Source organism: Pseudophryne corroboree, chromosome 2 (genome assembly GCF_028390025.1).
Source record: "Pseudophryne corroboree isolate aPseCor3 chromosome 2, aPseCor3.hap2, whole genome shotgun sequence".
Lineage (NCBI taxonomy): Eukaryota > Metazoa > Chordata > Amphibia > Anura > Myobatrachidae > Pseudophryne > Pseudophryne corroboree.
Window position 1 is genome coordinate 38309792 of NC_086445.1, and position 13291 is coordinate 38323082.

Genomic DNA, 13291 nt, shown 5'->3' on the forward strand with positions numbered 1-13291 from the left:
AGGTCCTCCTCAGCCAGGGTATCAAACTTGCAGAATTTTGCAAAGATGTTTGAACCCGACCAAGTAGCAGCTCGGCAAAGCTGTAATGCCGAGACCCCTCGGGCAGCCGCCCAAGAAGAGCCCACCTTCCTTGTGGAATGGGCTTTCACTGATATTGGATGCGGCAATCCAGCCGCAGAATGAGCCTGCTGAATCGTGTTACAGATCCAGCGAGCAATAGTGTGCTTTGAAGCAGGAGCACCCAGCTTGTTGGATGCATACAGGATAAACAGCGAGACAGTCTTCCTGACTCCAGCCGTTCTGGTTACCTAAATCTTCAAAGCCCGGACTACGTCAAACAGCTTGGAATCCTCCAAGTCACAAGTAGCCGCAGGCACCACAATAGGTTGGTTCAAATGAAAAGATGACACCACCTTTGGCAGAAATTGCGGACGAGTCCGCAATTCTGCCCTGTCCATATGGAAAACCAGATAGGGGCTTTTACATGACAAAGCCGCCAATTCTGACACACGCCTAGCCGAAGCTAAGGCCAACAGCATGACCACTTTCCACGTGAGATACTTTAGCTCCACAGTCTTAAGTGGCTCAAACCAGTGGGATTTCAGGAAACCCAACACCACGTTAAGATCCCAAGGTGCCACCGGTGGCACAAAAGGGGACTGAATATGCAGCACTCCCTTAACAAAACTCTGAACCTCAGATAGTGAAGCCAGTTCTTTTAGAAAGAAAATGGATAGGGCCGAAATCTTGACCTTTATGGACCCTAATTTTAGGCCCATAGTCACTCCTGACTGTAGGAAGTGCAGGAATCGACCCAGCTGTAATTCCTCTGTAGGGGCCTTCCTGGCCTCACACCAAGCAACATATTTTCGCCATATACGGTGATAATGCTTTGCTGTCACGTCCTTCCTAGCCTTTATCAGCGTAGGAATAACTTCATCCAGAATGCCTTTATCCGCTAGGATCCGGCGTTCAACCGCCATGCCGTCAAACACAGCCGCGGTAAGTCTTGAAACAGACAGGGCCCTTGTTGCAACAGGTCCTGTCTGAGAGGCAGAGGCCATGGGTCCTCTGTGAGCATTTCTTGCAGTTCCGGGTACCAAGTCCTTCTTGGCCAATCCGGAACAATGAGTATTGTTCTCACTCCTCTTTTTCTTACAATTCTCAGCACCTTTGGTATGAGAGGAAGAGGAGGAAACACATAGACCGACTGGAACACCCACGGTGTTACTAGTGCGTCCACAGCTATTGCCAGAGGGTCCCTTGACCTGGCGCAATACCTTTTTAGCTTTTTGTTGAGGCGGGACGCCATCATGTCCACCTGTGGCAGTTCCCATTGTCAAAGTCGAAAAATATCATGATGCATATGCCTTGTACTAACCCCTCATGCACACGCGCGCTGCTCGTGCACCCACTCCCCCGTACGTGCACATACCCGCAAGTTGCGTAGGGGACGCTACAGCGTCTCGTGCGCATGAGATGTGTATTTACGGCGGAGTTTGTGAGCGTCTAGCGTGCGACTCGATCGTAGCATATTTAACCCATATAGTGTGTTTTATAGCTAATATTCCCCTAGACAATGTCAGCAAGTATGTTTAGTTTAAACTGTTCCTGGACAGAGAGATTCCTCTTTACATGATAGGAAGGGTCAGACAAAGGTTGAAAGGTGGTGTTTAGTATCCAACTGTAGAGTATTTTAAGAGTAACATTCCGATGCTAGTTAGGAAAGGATCGCTCGCTCCTGCGTATAGTTATGTACAAAAGTAGTTTATGAACATTAACTGTATTTGCTGTAAATTACACATGCGGCGGGAATCCTGAGGATACCTCCCACCAGAGCAGTTGGAGAAAGACACAGCCCACCTGTTCAAATCCACCTATGACCTTTGCTATAATGTGGAGACACATTCCTGTGTCCAATGAACAATGAGATTATAGGGACCATTGTATTGTGAATGTATGTTGTGTATATAAGGACCACCATTGCCTGGCCAGACTCACTCTCTCTGAAGGCTTTCTCTCTGAATGCTGAGGGCTGGATCCAGGACGCGCTTGCGAATCATCCCCACGTATGTATATTTCTCTGTAGCCATTTTGTTATCTATTTTGTTCGCCATTTGTTCCCATTGTGTTCTCATTCTGTTCGCTCTTGTTTGCTATTGTATGTATTATTCTCTGTTATTCTGTTTAGATTTCCATGTTAGATTGTAGTGTATAACTTGTATTGTGTTTTTCCCCTTTTCTCTAAACAATCCACGGCAGTGTTAGAACTGCTGCGGTTTTAAATCCAAACCAGGTCTTGTGTTTTCACTGTTTACTGCAAAGGGCTTTTCTTAGCGTCTCAATCGCTCAAACAGCATACACATTATTAAGGTTTCTAATGGTTACATCATTTCAGTACTTGGTTATTAAGGTTTAGAGTATAAGTATATTATCACTGTGTTTTATTAGCAAGGTTTAAAAGGTTATCCACTGTGTGTGCGCCCGCTGTGCGTAATCTGTACACTCAGCGCAGCGTGTGTACGCCAAGTGCGTACCACGTGCGGGACTCTGTACGCAAATAGCGTACAAAGTGCGTATCACGTGCACGTGGTCTAGCGGCCATAACGGCTCCACAGTATTAGTATATAGCTTCATGTTTAAAGGTAATAATTGACATTATCACAATCGATTTGCAATCTGCGTGAAGACTTCCTGATGAAGTCCCCACTCTCCCGGGTGGAGGTCGTGCCTGCTGAGGAAGTCTGCTTCCCAGTTGTCCACTCCCGGAATGAACACTGCTGACAGTGCGCTTACGTGATTCTCCGCCCAGCGAAGAATTCTGGTGGCTTCTACCATCGCCACCCTGCTCCTTGTGCCGCCTTGGCGGTTTACATGAGCCACTGCGGTCTGACTGGATCAGAACCGGTTGGTCGCGAAGCAGGGTCTCCGCTTGACTTAGGGCGTTGTATATGGCCCTTAGTTCCAGGATATTGATGTGAAGGCAAGTCTCCTGCCTTGACCACAGCCCTTGGAAATTTCTTCCCTGTGTGACTGCCCCCCACCCTCGGAGGCTTGCATCCGTGGTCACCAGGACCCAGTCCTGAATGCCGAATCTGCGACCTTCGAGAAGGTGAGCACTCTGCAGTCACCACCGGAGAGACACCCTGGCTCTGGGGGATAGGGTGATTAACCGATGCATCCGAAGATGTGATCCGGACCACTTGTCCAGTAAGTCCCATTGGAAGGTCCTCCTATGGAACCTGCCGAAGGGAATGGCCTCGAATGATGCCACCCTCCTTTCCCAGGACTCGAGTGCAGTGATGCACTGACACCTGTTTTGGTTTTAATAGATTCCTGACCAGTGTCACGAGCTTCTGAGCTCTCTCTATCGGGAGATAAACCCTTTTCTGGTCTGTGTCTAGGATCATGCCTAGGAGAGGCAGATGAGCTGTAAGAACCAACTGCGACCTTGGAATATATAGAATCCAGCCGTGTTGCCGTTTCACTTCCAGAGAAAGTGATACGCTGTTCAGCAACTGCTCTCTTGATCTCGCTTTTATGAGGAGATCGTCCAAGTACGTGATAATAGTGACACCTTGCTTCCGCAGGAGCACCATCATTTCCGCCATTACCTTGGTGAATATTCTCAAGGCCGTGGAGAGACCAAACGGCAACGTCTGAAATTGGTAATGACCATCCCGTACCGCAATTCTGAGGTACGCCTGATGAGGTGGATAAATGGGGACATGAAGGTATGCATCCTTTATGTCCCGAGTCACCATAAAATCTCCCCCTTTCAGGCTTGCAATAACCGCTCTTAGCGATTCCATCTTGAACTTGAACCCTTTCAGGTATATATTCAGGGATTTTAAATTCAATATGGGTCCGACCGAACCGTCTGGTTTCGGGACTACAACATGGTCGAATAATAACCCCCTCCTTGTTGAAGGAGGGGAACCTTGACCACCACCTGTTGAAGATACAATTTATGAATTGCAGTTAACACTGTTTCCCTCTCGTGGGGGGAAGCCGGCAGGGCCGTCGGTGAGGGGGCATCTTCTCAAAGTCCAGCTTGTATCCCTGAGACACAATATCTATTGCCCAGGGATCTAACAGGGAGTGAACCCACTTGTGGCTGAACTGACGAAGGCGTGCCCCCACCGGGCCTAGCTCCGCCTTGCGGTGGATTTTTGTAGAGGCCGGGGAGGACTTCTGTTCCTGGGAACTAGCTGTGTTGTGCAGCTTCTTTCCTGTGCCCCCGCCTCTGGCAAGAAAGGACGCACCTCGGACTTTCTTGTTTCTTTATTCGAAAGGCTGCATTTGATAATGTCGTGCTTTCCTAGGCTGTGCAGGAATATAAGGCAAAATATCAGAATTACCAGCTATAGCTGTGTAGACCAGGTCCGAGAACCCTTCTCCACACAATCCTCAGCCTTCCACATGCCTCTTAAGTCGGCATCATCTGTCCATTGCATATTCTACAGGACACGTCAAGCAGAAATCGACATAGCTTTGACTCTAGGACCCAGTAAACTCATGTCTCTTTGGGCATGTTTTATATATATATATATATATATATATATATATATATATATATCTCTATCTATCACTTAAGACAGCCTCTTTAATATATATATATATCTCTATATATACATATATATATCTATATATCTATATGCATACTAGGGTCTCAATCTCTGCTGATAAGGTACCTGTCCATGCTGCCACAGCGCTATAAACCCATGCCGACACAATCGCCGGTCTGAGTAGTATACTAGAATGTGCACGCTATCTGCAGGATCCCTGAGAATAGCTAGTGCTACCTTCTGTGCAAACAGGACACCCTAGGGGAAGATTCCCAACACATCCTGGCCCTAGTGGGGAAAGGATACTGCCTGAGAATTTTTTGTGGGAAGCTGCAGTCTCTTGTCTGGAGATTCCCGCTCTTTTTCCTCATGAGAGAAGGGAAATTTACCTCAGCTTTCTTCCCCTTAACATGTGTACCCTTGTGTCAGGGACAAATGAGTCATCAGTGATATGCAAATCATCTTTTATTACAATAATCATATATTGAATACTTTCAGCCATCTTGGCTGTAACTTTGCATTATCGTAGTCGACACTGGAGTCAAACTCCGTGTCGATATCAGTGTTTATTATTTTGGATAGTGAGCATTGTGAGACTCTAAAGGTCTCTGTGACACAGGGACAGACATGGGTAGATTTCCTGTCTGTTCACTAATCTTTTGTGCAATAAATTCACCTCAGCACTTACACATATCCAAACAGGTGTCAGCGTTGTCGACGGAGACACCCTCTCACACACATATTTGCTCTATCTCCTCCTTAGGGGAGCCTTTTACCTCAGACATGTCGACACACACGTACCGACACACCACACACACAGGGGATGCTCTATTTGAAGACAGTTCCCCCACAAGGCCCTTTGGAGAGACAGAGAGAGAGTATGCCAGCATACACCCCAGCGCTATATGACCCAGGAATCACACAGTATCTTAGTGTTAACCCAGTAGCTGCTGTATATATTGTTTTTACGCCAAATTTATGTGGCCCCCCCTCTCTTTTTCACCCTCTCTATCGTGCAGGGGAGAGCCTGGGGAGCTTCCTCTCAGCGGAGCTGTGGAGAGAAAATGGCGCTGGTGAGTGCTGAGGAAGAAGGCCCCGCCCCCTCAGCGGCGGGCTTCTCCCGCGATTTTGTGTAAAATTAATGGCGGGGGCTCATGCATATAACAGTGTCCAACTGTATATATGCTGCTTTTGCCAGGAGGTACTTAATTGCTGCCCAGGGCGCCCCCCCCCTGCACCCTGCACCCTACAGTGACCGGAGTGTGTGGGTTAGTGTGGGAGCAATGGCGCACAGCTGCAGTGCTGTGCGCTACCTCATGTTAAGACAGGAGTCTTCTGCCGCCGATTTCGATGTCTTCTTGCTTCTGCCGGCTTCTGTCTTCTGTGAGGGGGACGGCGGCGCGGCTCCGGGAACGGACGACCAAGGTTAAGATCCTGTGTTCGAACCCCCTGGAGCTAATGGTGTCCAGTAGCCTAAGAAGCGCAACCTAGGCGCAGTTAGTAGGTTTGCTTCTCTCCCCTCAGTCCCTCGTAGCAGAGAGTCTGTTGCCAGCAGAAGCTCTCTGAAAATAAAAAACCTAACTAAAATAAGAATTTACTTACCGATAATTCTATTTCTCATAGTCCGTAGTGGATGCTGGGGACTCCGAAAGGACCATGGGGAATAGCGGCTCCGCAGGAGACTGGGCACAAAGTAAAAGCTTTAGGACTAGCTGGTGTGCACTGGCTCCTCCCCCTATGACCCTCCTCCAAGCCTCAGTTAGGATACTGTGCCCGGACGAGCGTACACAATAAGGAAGGATTTTGAATCCCGGGTAAGACTCATACCAGCCACACCAATCACACCGTACAACTTGTGATCTGAACCCAGTTAACAGCATGATAACAGAAGGAGCCTCTGAAAAGATGGCTCACAACAACAACCCGATTTTTGTAACAATAACTATGTACAAGTAATGCAGACAATCCGCACTTGGGATGGGCGCCCAGCATCCACTACGGACTATGAGAAATAGAATTATCGGTAAGTAAATTCTTATTTTCTCTAACGTCCTAGTGGATGCTGGGGACTCCGAAAGGACCATGGGGATTATACCAAAGCTCCCAAACGGGCGGGAGAGTGCGGATGACTCTGCAGCACCGAATGAGAGAACTCCAGGTCCTCCTCAGCCAGGGTATCAAATTTGTAGAATTTAGCAAACGTGTTTGCCCCTGACCAAGTAGCTGCTCGGCAAAGTTGTAAAGCCGAGACCCCTCGGGCAGCCGCCCAAGATGAGCCCACTTTCCGTGTGGAATGGGCTTTTACAGATTTTGGCTGTGGCAGGCCTGCCACAGAATGTGCAAGCTGAATTGTACTACAAATCCAACGAGCAATCGTCTGCTTAGAAGCAGGAGCACCCAGCTTGTTGGGTGCATACAGGATAAACAGCGAGTCAGATTTTCTGACTCCAGCCGTCCTGGAAACATATATTTTCAGGGCCCTGACTACGTCCAGCAACTTGGAATCCTCCAAGTCCCTAGTAGCCGCAGGCACCACAATAGGTTGGTTTAAGTGAAATGCTGAAACCACCTTAGGGAGAAATTGAGGACGAGTCCTCAATTCTGCCCTGTCCGTATGTGATTTTAGGAATCCCAACACTACATTGAGATCCCAAGGTGCCACTGGAGGCACAAAAGGAGGCTGTATATGCAGTACTCCCTTGACAAACGTCTGAACTTCAGGAACAGAAGCTAGTTCTTTTTGGAAGAATATCGACAGGGCCGAAATTTGAACCTTAATGGACCCTAATTTGAGGCCCATAGACAGTCCTGTTTGCAGGAAATGCAGGAATCGACCCAGTGAAATTCCTCCGTAGGGGCCTTCCTGGCCTCGCACCACGCAACATATTTACGCCAAATACGGTGATAATGTTGTACGGTTACATCCTTCCTGGCTTTGATCAGGGTAGGGATGACTTCATCCGGAATGCCTTTTTCCTTCAGGATCCGGCGTTCAACCGCCATGCCGTCAAACGCAGCCGCGGTAAGTCTTGCAACAGACATGGTCCCTGCTGGAGCAGGTCCTGTCTTAGAGGTAGAGGCCACGGGTCTTCCGTGAGCATCTCTTGAATTTCCGGGTACCAAGTCCTTCTTGGCCAATCCGGAGCCACGAGTATAGTCTTTACTCCTCTCCTTCTTATGATTCTCAGTACTTTTGGTATGAGAGGAAGAGGAGGGAACACATACACTGACCGGTACACCCACGGTGTTACCAGAGCGTCCACAGCTATTGCCTGAGGGTCCCTTGACCTGGAGCAATATCTGTCCAGTTTTTTGTTGAGGCGAGACGCCATCATGTCCACCTTTGGTTTTTCCCAACGGTTTACAATCATGTGGAAGACTTCTGGGTGAAGTCCCCACTCCCCCGGGTGAAGATCGTGTCTGCTGAGGAAGTCTGCTTCCCAGTTGTCCACTCCCGGAATGAACACTGCTGACAGTGCTATCACATGATTTTCCGCCCAGCGAAGAATCCTTGCCACTTCCGTCATTGCCCTCCTGCTTCTTGTGCCGCCCTGTCTGTTTACGTGGGCGACTGCCGTGATGTTGTCCGACTGGATCAATACTGGCTGACCCTGAAGCAGAGGCCTTGCCTGACTTAGGGCATTGTAAATGGCCCTTAGTTCCAGGATATTTATGTGAAGTGACGTTTCCATGCTTGACCACAAGCCCTGGAAATTTTTTCCCTGTGTGACTGCTCCCCAGCCTCTCAGGCTGGCATCCGTGGTCACCAGGACCCAATCCTGAATGCCGAATCTGCGGCCCTCTAGGAGATGAGCACTCTGTAACCACCACAGGAGAGACACCCTTGTCCTTGGAGACAGGGTTATCCGCTGATGCATTTGAAGATGCGATCCGGACCATTTGTCTAGCAGATCCAACTGAAAAGTTCTTGCGTGGAATCTGCCGAACGGAATCGCTTCGTAAGAAGCCACCATCTTTCCCAGGACCCTTGTGCACTGATGCACTGACACCTGGCCTGGTCTTAGGAGTTTCCTGACTAGGTCGGATAACTCCCTGGCTTTCTCTTCCGGGAGAAACACCTTTTTCTGTACTGTGTCCAGAATCATCCCTAGGAACAGCAGACGTGTCGTCGGAATCAGCTGCGATTTTGGAATATTTAGAATCCATCCGTGCTGTCGTAGTACTATTTGAGATAGTGCTACTCCGACCTCTAACTGTTCTCTGGACCGTGCCCTTATCAGGAGATCGTCCAAGTAAGGGATAATTAAGACGCCTTTTCTTCGAAGAAGAATCATCATTTCGGCCATTACCTTGGTAAAGACCCGGGGTGCCGTGGACAATCCAAACGGCAGCGTCTGAAACTGATAGTGACAGTTCTGTACCACAAACCTGAGGTACCCTTGGTGAGAAGGGCAAATTGGGACATGGAGGTAAGCATCCTTGATGTCCAGAGACACCATGTAGTCCCCTTCTTCCAGGTTCGCTATCACTGCTCTGAGTGACTCCATCTTGAACTTGAACCTTTTTATGTAAGTGTTCAAGGCTTTCAGATTTAAAATGGGTCTCACCGAGCCGTCCGGCTTCGGTACCACAAACAGCGTGGAGTAATACCCCTTTCCCTGTTGTAGGAGGGGTACCTTGATTATCACTTGCTGGGAATACAGCTTGTGAATGGCTTCCAATACCGCCTCCCTGTCGGGGGTAGACGTTGGTAAAGCAGACTTCAGGAACCGGCGAGGGGGAGACGTCTCGAATTCCAATTTGTACCCCTGAGATACTACCTGCAGGATCCAGGGGTCCACTTGCGAGTGAGCCCACTGCGCGCTGAAATTCTTGAGACGGGCCCCCACCGTGCCTGAGTCCGCTTGTAAGGCCCCAGCGTCATGCTGAGGACTTGGCAGAAGCGGGGGAAGGCTTCTGTTCGTGGGAAGAAGCTGTCTGTTGCAGTCTTTTTCCCCTTCCTCTGCCCCGGGGCAGATATGAGTGGCCTTTTGCCCGCTTGCCCTTATGGGGACGAAAGGACTGAGCCTGAAAAGACGGTATCTTTTTCTGCTGCGAGGTGACTTGGGGTAAAAAGGTGGATTTCCCAGCCGTTGCCGTGGCCACCAGGTCCGATAGACCGCCCCCAAATAACTCCTCCCCTTTATACGGCAATACTTCCATATGCCGTTTGGAATCCGCATCCCCTGACCACTTATCCTCTTCTGGCAGAAATGGACATCGCACTTACTCTTGATGCCAGAGTGCAAATGTCTCTCTGTGCATCTCGCATATATAGGAATGCATCCTTTAAATGCTCTATAGTCAATAATATATTGTCCCTGTCCAGGGTATCAATATTTTCAGTCAGGGAATCCGACCAAGCCACCCCAGCACTGCACATCCAGGCTGAGGCGATTGCTGGTCGCAGTATAACACCAGTATGAGTGTATATACTTTTAAGGATATTTTCCAGCCTCCTATCTGCTGGCTCCTTAAGGGCGGCCGTTTCTGGAGACGGTAACGCCACTTGTTTTGATAAGCGTGTGAGCGCCTTATCCACCCTAGGGGGTGTTTCCCAACGAGCCCTAACCTCTGGTGGGAAGGGATATAGTGCCAATAATTTTTTAGAAATTAGCAGTTTTTTGTCGGGGGTAACCCACGCTTCATCACACACTTCATTCAATTCATCTGATTCAGGAAAAACTACGGGTAGTTTTTTCACACCCCACATAATACCCCTTTTTGTGGTACTTGCAGTATCAGAGATGTGCAAAACCTCCTTCATTGCCGTGATCATGTAACGTGTGGCCCTACTGGAAAATACGTTTGTTTCTTCACCGTCGACACTGGAGTCAGTGTCTGTGTCTGGGTCCGTGTCGACCCACTGAGGTAACGGGCGTTTAATAGCCCCTGACGGTGTTTGAGACGCCTGGACAGGCACTAACTGAGCTGCCGGCTGTCTCATGTCGTCAACAGTTTTCTGTAACGTGCCGACACTGTCACGTAATTCCTTAATTACGGCCATCCATTCAGGTGTCGACTCCCTAGGGGGTGACATCACCATTATAGGCAATTGCTCCGCCTCCACATCATTTTCCTCCTCATACATGTCGACACACACGTACCGACACCCAGCACACACACAGGGAATGCTCTGATAGAGGACAGGACCCACTTAGCCCCTTGGGGAGACAGAGGGAGAGTTTGCCAGCACACACCAGAGCGCTATATATGTATAGGGACAACCTTACAATAAGTGTCTATCCCTTATAGCTGCTTATATCTGTTATTTTGCCAAATAAGTGCCCCCCTCTCTTTTTTACCCTGTTTCTGTAGTTGCAGGATGCAGGGGAGATTCTGGGAGCCTTCCTACCAGCGGAGCTGTGTGGGAAAAATGGCGCTGTGTGCTGAGGAGATAGGCCCCGCCCCCTTCACGGCGGGCTCTTCTCCCGCTTTTTACTGGAAAACTGGCAGGGGTTAAATACATCCATATAGCCCAGGAGCTATATGTGATGTATTTTTTGCCAAATAAGGTAAATTCATTGCGTCCCAGGGCGCCCCCCCCCAGCGCCCTGCACCCTCAGTGACCGAAGTGTGAAGTGTGCTGAGAGCAATGGCGCACAGCTGCAGTGCTGTGCGCTACCTTATGAAGACAGGAAAGTCTTCTGCCGCCGATTTATGGACCTCTTCTTGCTTCAGCATCTGTAAGGGGGCCGGCGGCGCGGCTCCGGGACCCATCCATGGCTGGGCCTGTGATCGTCCCTCTGGAGCTAATGTCCAGTAGCCTAAGAAGCCCAATCCACTCTGCACGCAGGTGAGTTCGCTTCTTCTCCCCTTAGTCCCTCGATGCAGTGAGCCTGTTGCCAGCAGGTCTCACTGAAAATAAAAAACCTATTTAAACTTTTACTCTAAGCAGCTCAGGAGAGCCACCTAGATTGCACCCTTCTCGTTCGGGCACAAAATCTTAACTGAGGCTTGGAGGAGGGTCATAGGGGGAGGAGCCAGTGCACACCAGCTAGTCCTAAAGCTTTTACTTTGTGCCCAGTCTCCTGCGGAGCCGCTATTCCCCATGGTCCTTTCGGAGTCCCCAGCATCCACTAGGACGTTAGAGAAAATACTTTCTTATTAGCAAGCTCAGGAGAGCCCACTAAAAGCACCCAGCTCTGGCCGGGCACAGATTCTAACAGAGGTCTGGAGGAGGGGCATAGAGGGAGGAGCCAGTGCACACCAGTAGTACTAAATCTTTCTTAGAGTGCCCAGTCTCCTGCGGAGCCCGTCTATTCCCCATGGTCCTTACGGAGTCCCCAGCATCCACTAGGACGTTAGAGAAAATTAGGGTGATGCTCAGTTAAATGCAAATTGTATAGATTGTAAGCTTGCGAGCAGGGCCTTCCTACCTCTATGTCTGTCTGTTTTTACCCAGTTTTGTTCTATTACTGTTGTTCTAATTGTAAAGCGCAACGGAATATGCTGCGCTATATAAGAAACTGTTAATACAATAAAATAAATAAATAAATGTTAAAATGCGGAGGGGGGGGGGGGCAAGGGAATGGGGCAGTGGGTGAGGGAGAAAGAGGCGCCTGTTCTCCTGGGTGAGACACATTACACGCAATGGAAGGGATTTCAAATGTTTGAAAAGTCGGATGGGTGTCTTTTTTTTCCTGTCTATTAGATAGGAAAAAACAGACACCAAACTGACTTTTCAAACAACTGAATCTCCCCCAGTGTCTCCCCAGTGCTGTGTGAGACAGGCCCTTTACTGATCACGGAGTAATGGTAACATGCTTTCATGAGGACTGTATGCGGCGGCCTCTGTACTACACTAATGGTGCTCACTATCAGACATGTGAGACTGCTCCCAATCTCCACTAATACTGTCTCCAATACGGACCCTCAGTAGAGAATTACACAGTGAAATCCTTACAGTCTCCGGTGGTAGCAGATGCCTATATCTGCCGATTCCATGTGTAGGCTGGGACTTGTAGTGTCTCTGGCTGTCCTGTCTCAGGTACCCTGTATTATAAAACAAGAGAACACATAATATCACATTATAATAATCAGACAATTTTTAATTACCAAGTTTGACCATTCAGGACAAGATTTGTTTTAGTCTGGGCAGCCAAACTGGATGTAACATAGCAGCCAGACCTTCACTGGGGCAGCTTCAATTACCTGCAAACTAAATCACGCAACGTTTTACAGTGGATCATACCCGTAACCGCCATCTTTTTTGTAATTAAATAAGGAAGCCACCTTACCGGGGGGAGGGGGGTCTCATTGGGAGTTTGCACATCCACAGTAAGTGATAACTATAATAAAACCATTATCTGAATGTATAAATGTCAGGAAACAGAGCAGGACCCCTGGGGCACACCTCCTAGTGAGGAGTCCTGTATGTACAGGTGTGTAAACAGTAAAATATGGCCAATAAAGATGTGACATTTTTCATGTTATTTTCTCTAAAAAGCAGAGATGTGTGTTTAATGACGGGGGACATGTATGTATGGTGAGCTGTAATTATGTGGGACATGTATGTATGGTGAGCTGTAATTATGTGGGACATGCATGTATGGTGAGCTGTAATTATGTGGGACATGTATGTATGGTGAGCTGTAATTATGTGGGACATGTATGTATGGTGAGCTGTAATTATGTGGGACATGTATGTATGGTGAGCTGTAATTATGTGGGACATGTATGTATGGTGAGCTGTAATTATGTGGGACATGCATGTATGGTGA

The 13291-nt window shown here is 48.6% G+C and overlaps 1 protein-coding gene across 4 annotated transcripts in view; it reads right to left on the minus strand.

The window, feature by feature from the left end:
* Positions 1-13291, minus strand: part of MRPL48 (mitochondrial ribosomal protein L48) — a 114577-nt gene that overhangs the window by 17349 nt on the left and 83937 nt on the right. For all 4 annotated transcript variants that reach the window (XM_063956971.1, XM_063956973.1, XM_063956972.1 and 1 more), the window contains one exon: positions 12475-12563. In XM_063956971.1, the coding sequence (XP_063813041.1) occupies positions 12475-12563 (89 nt within the window). The remainder of the gene's footprint in view (positions 1-12474; positions 12564-13291) is intronic.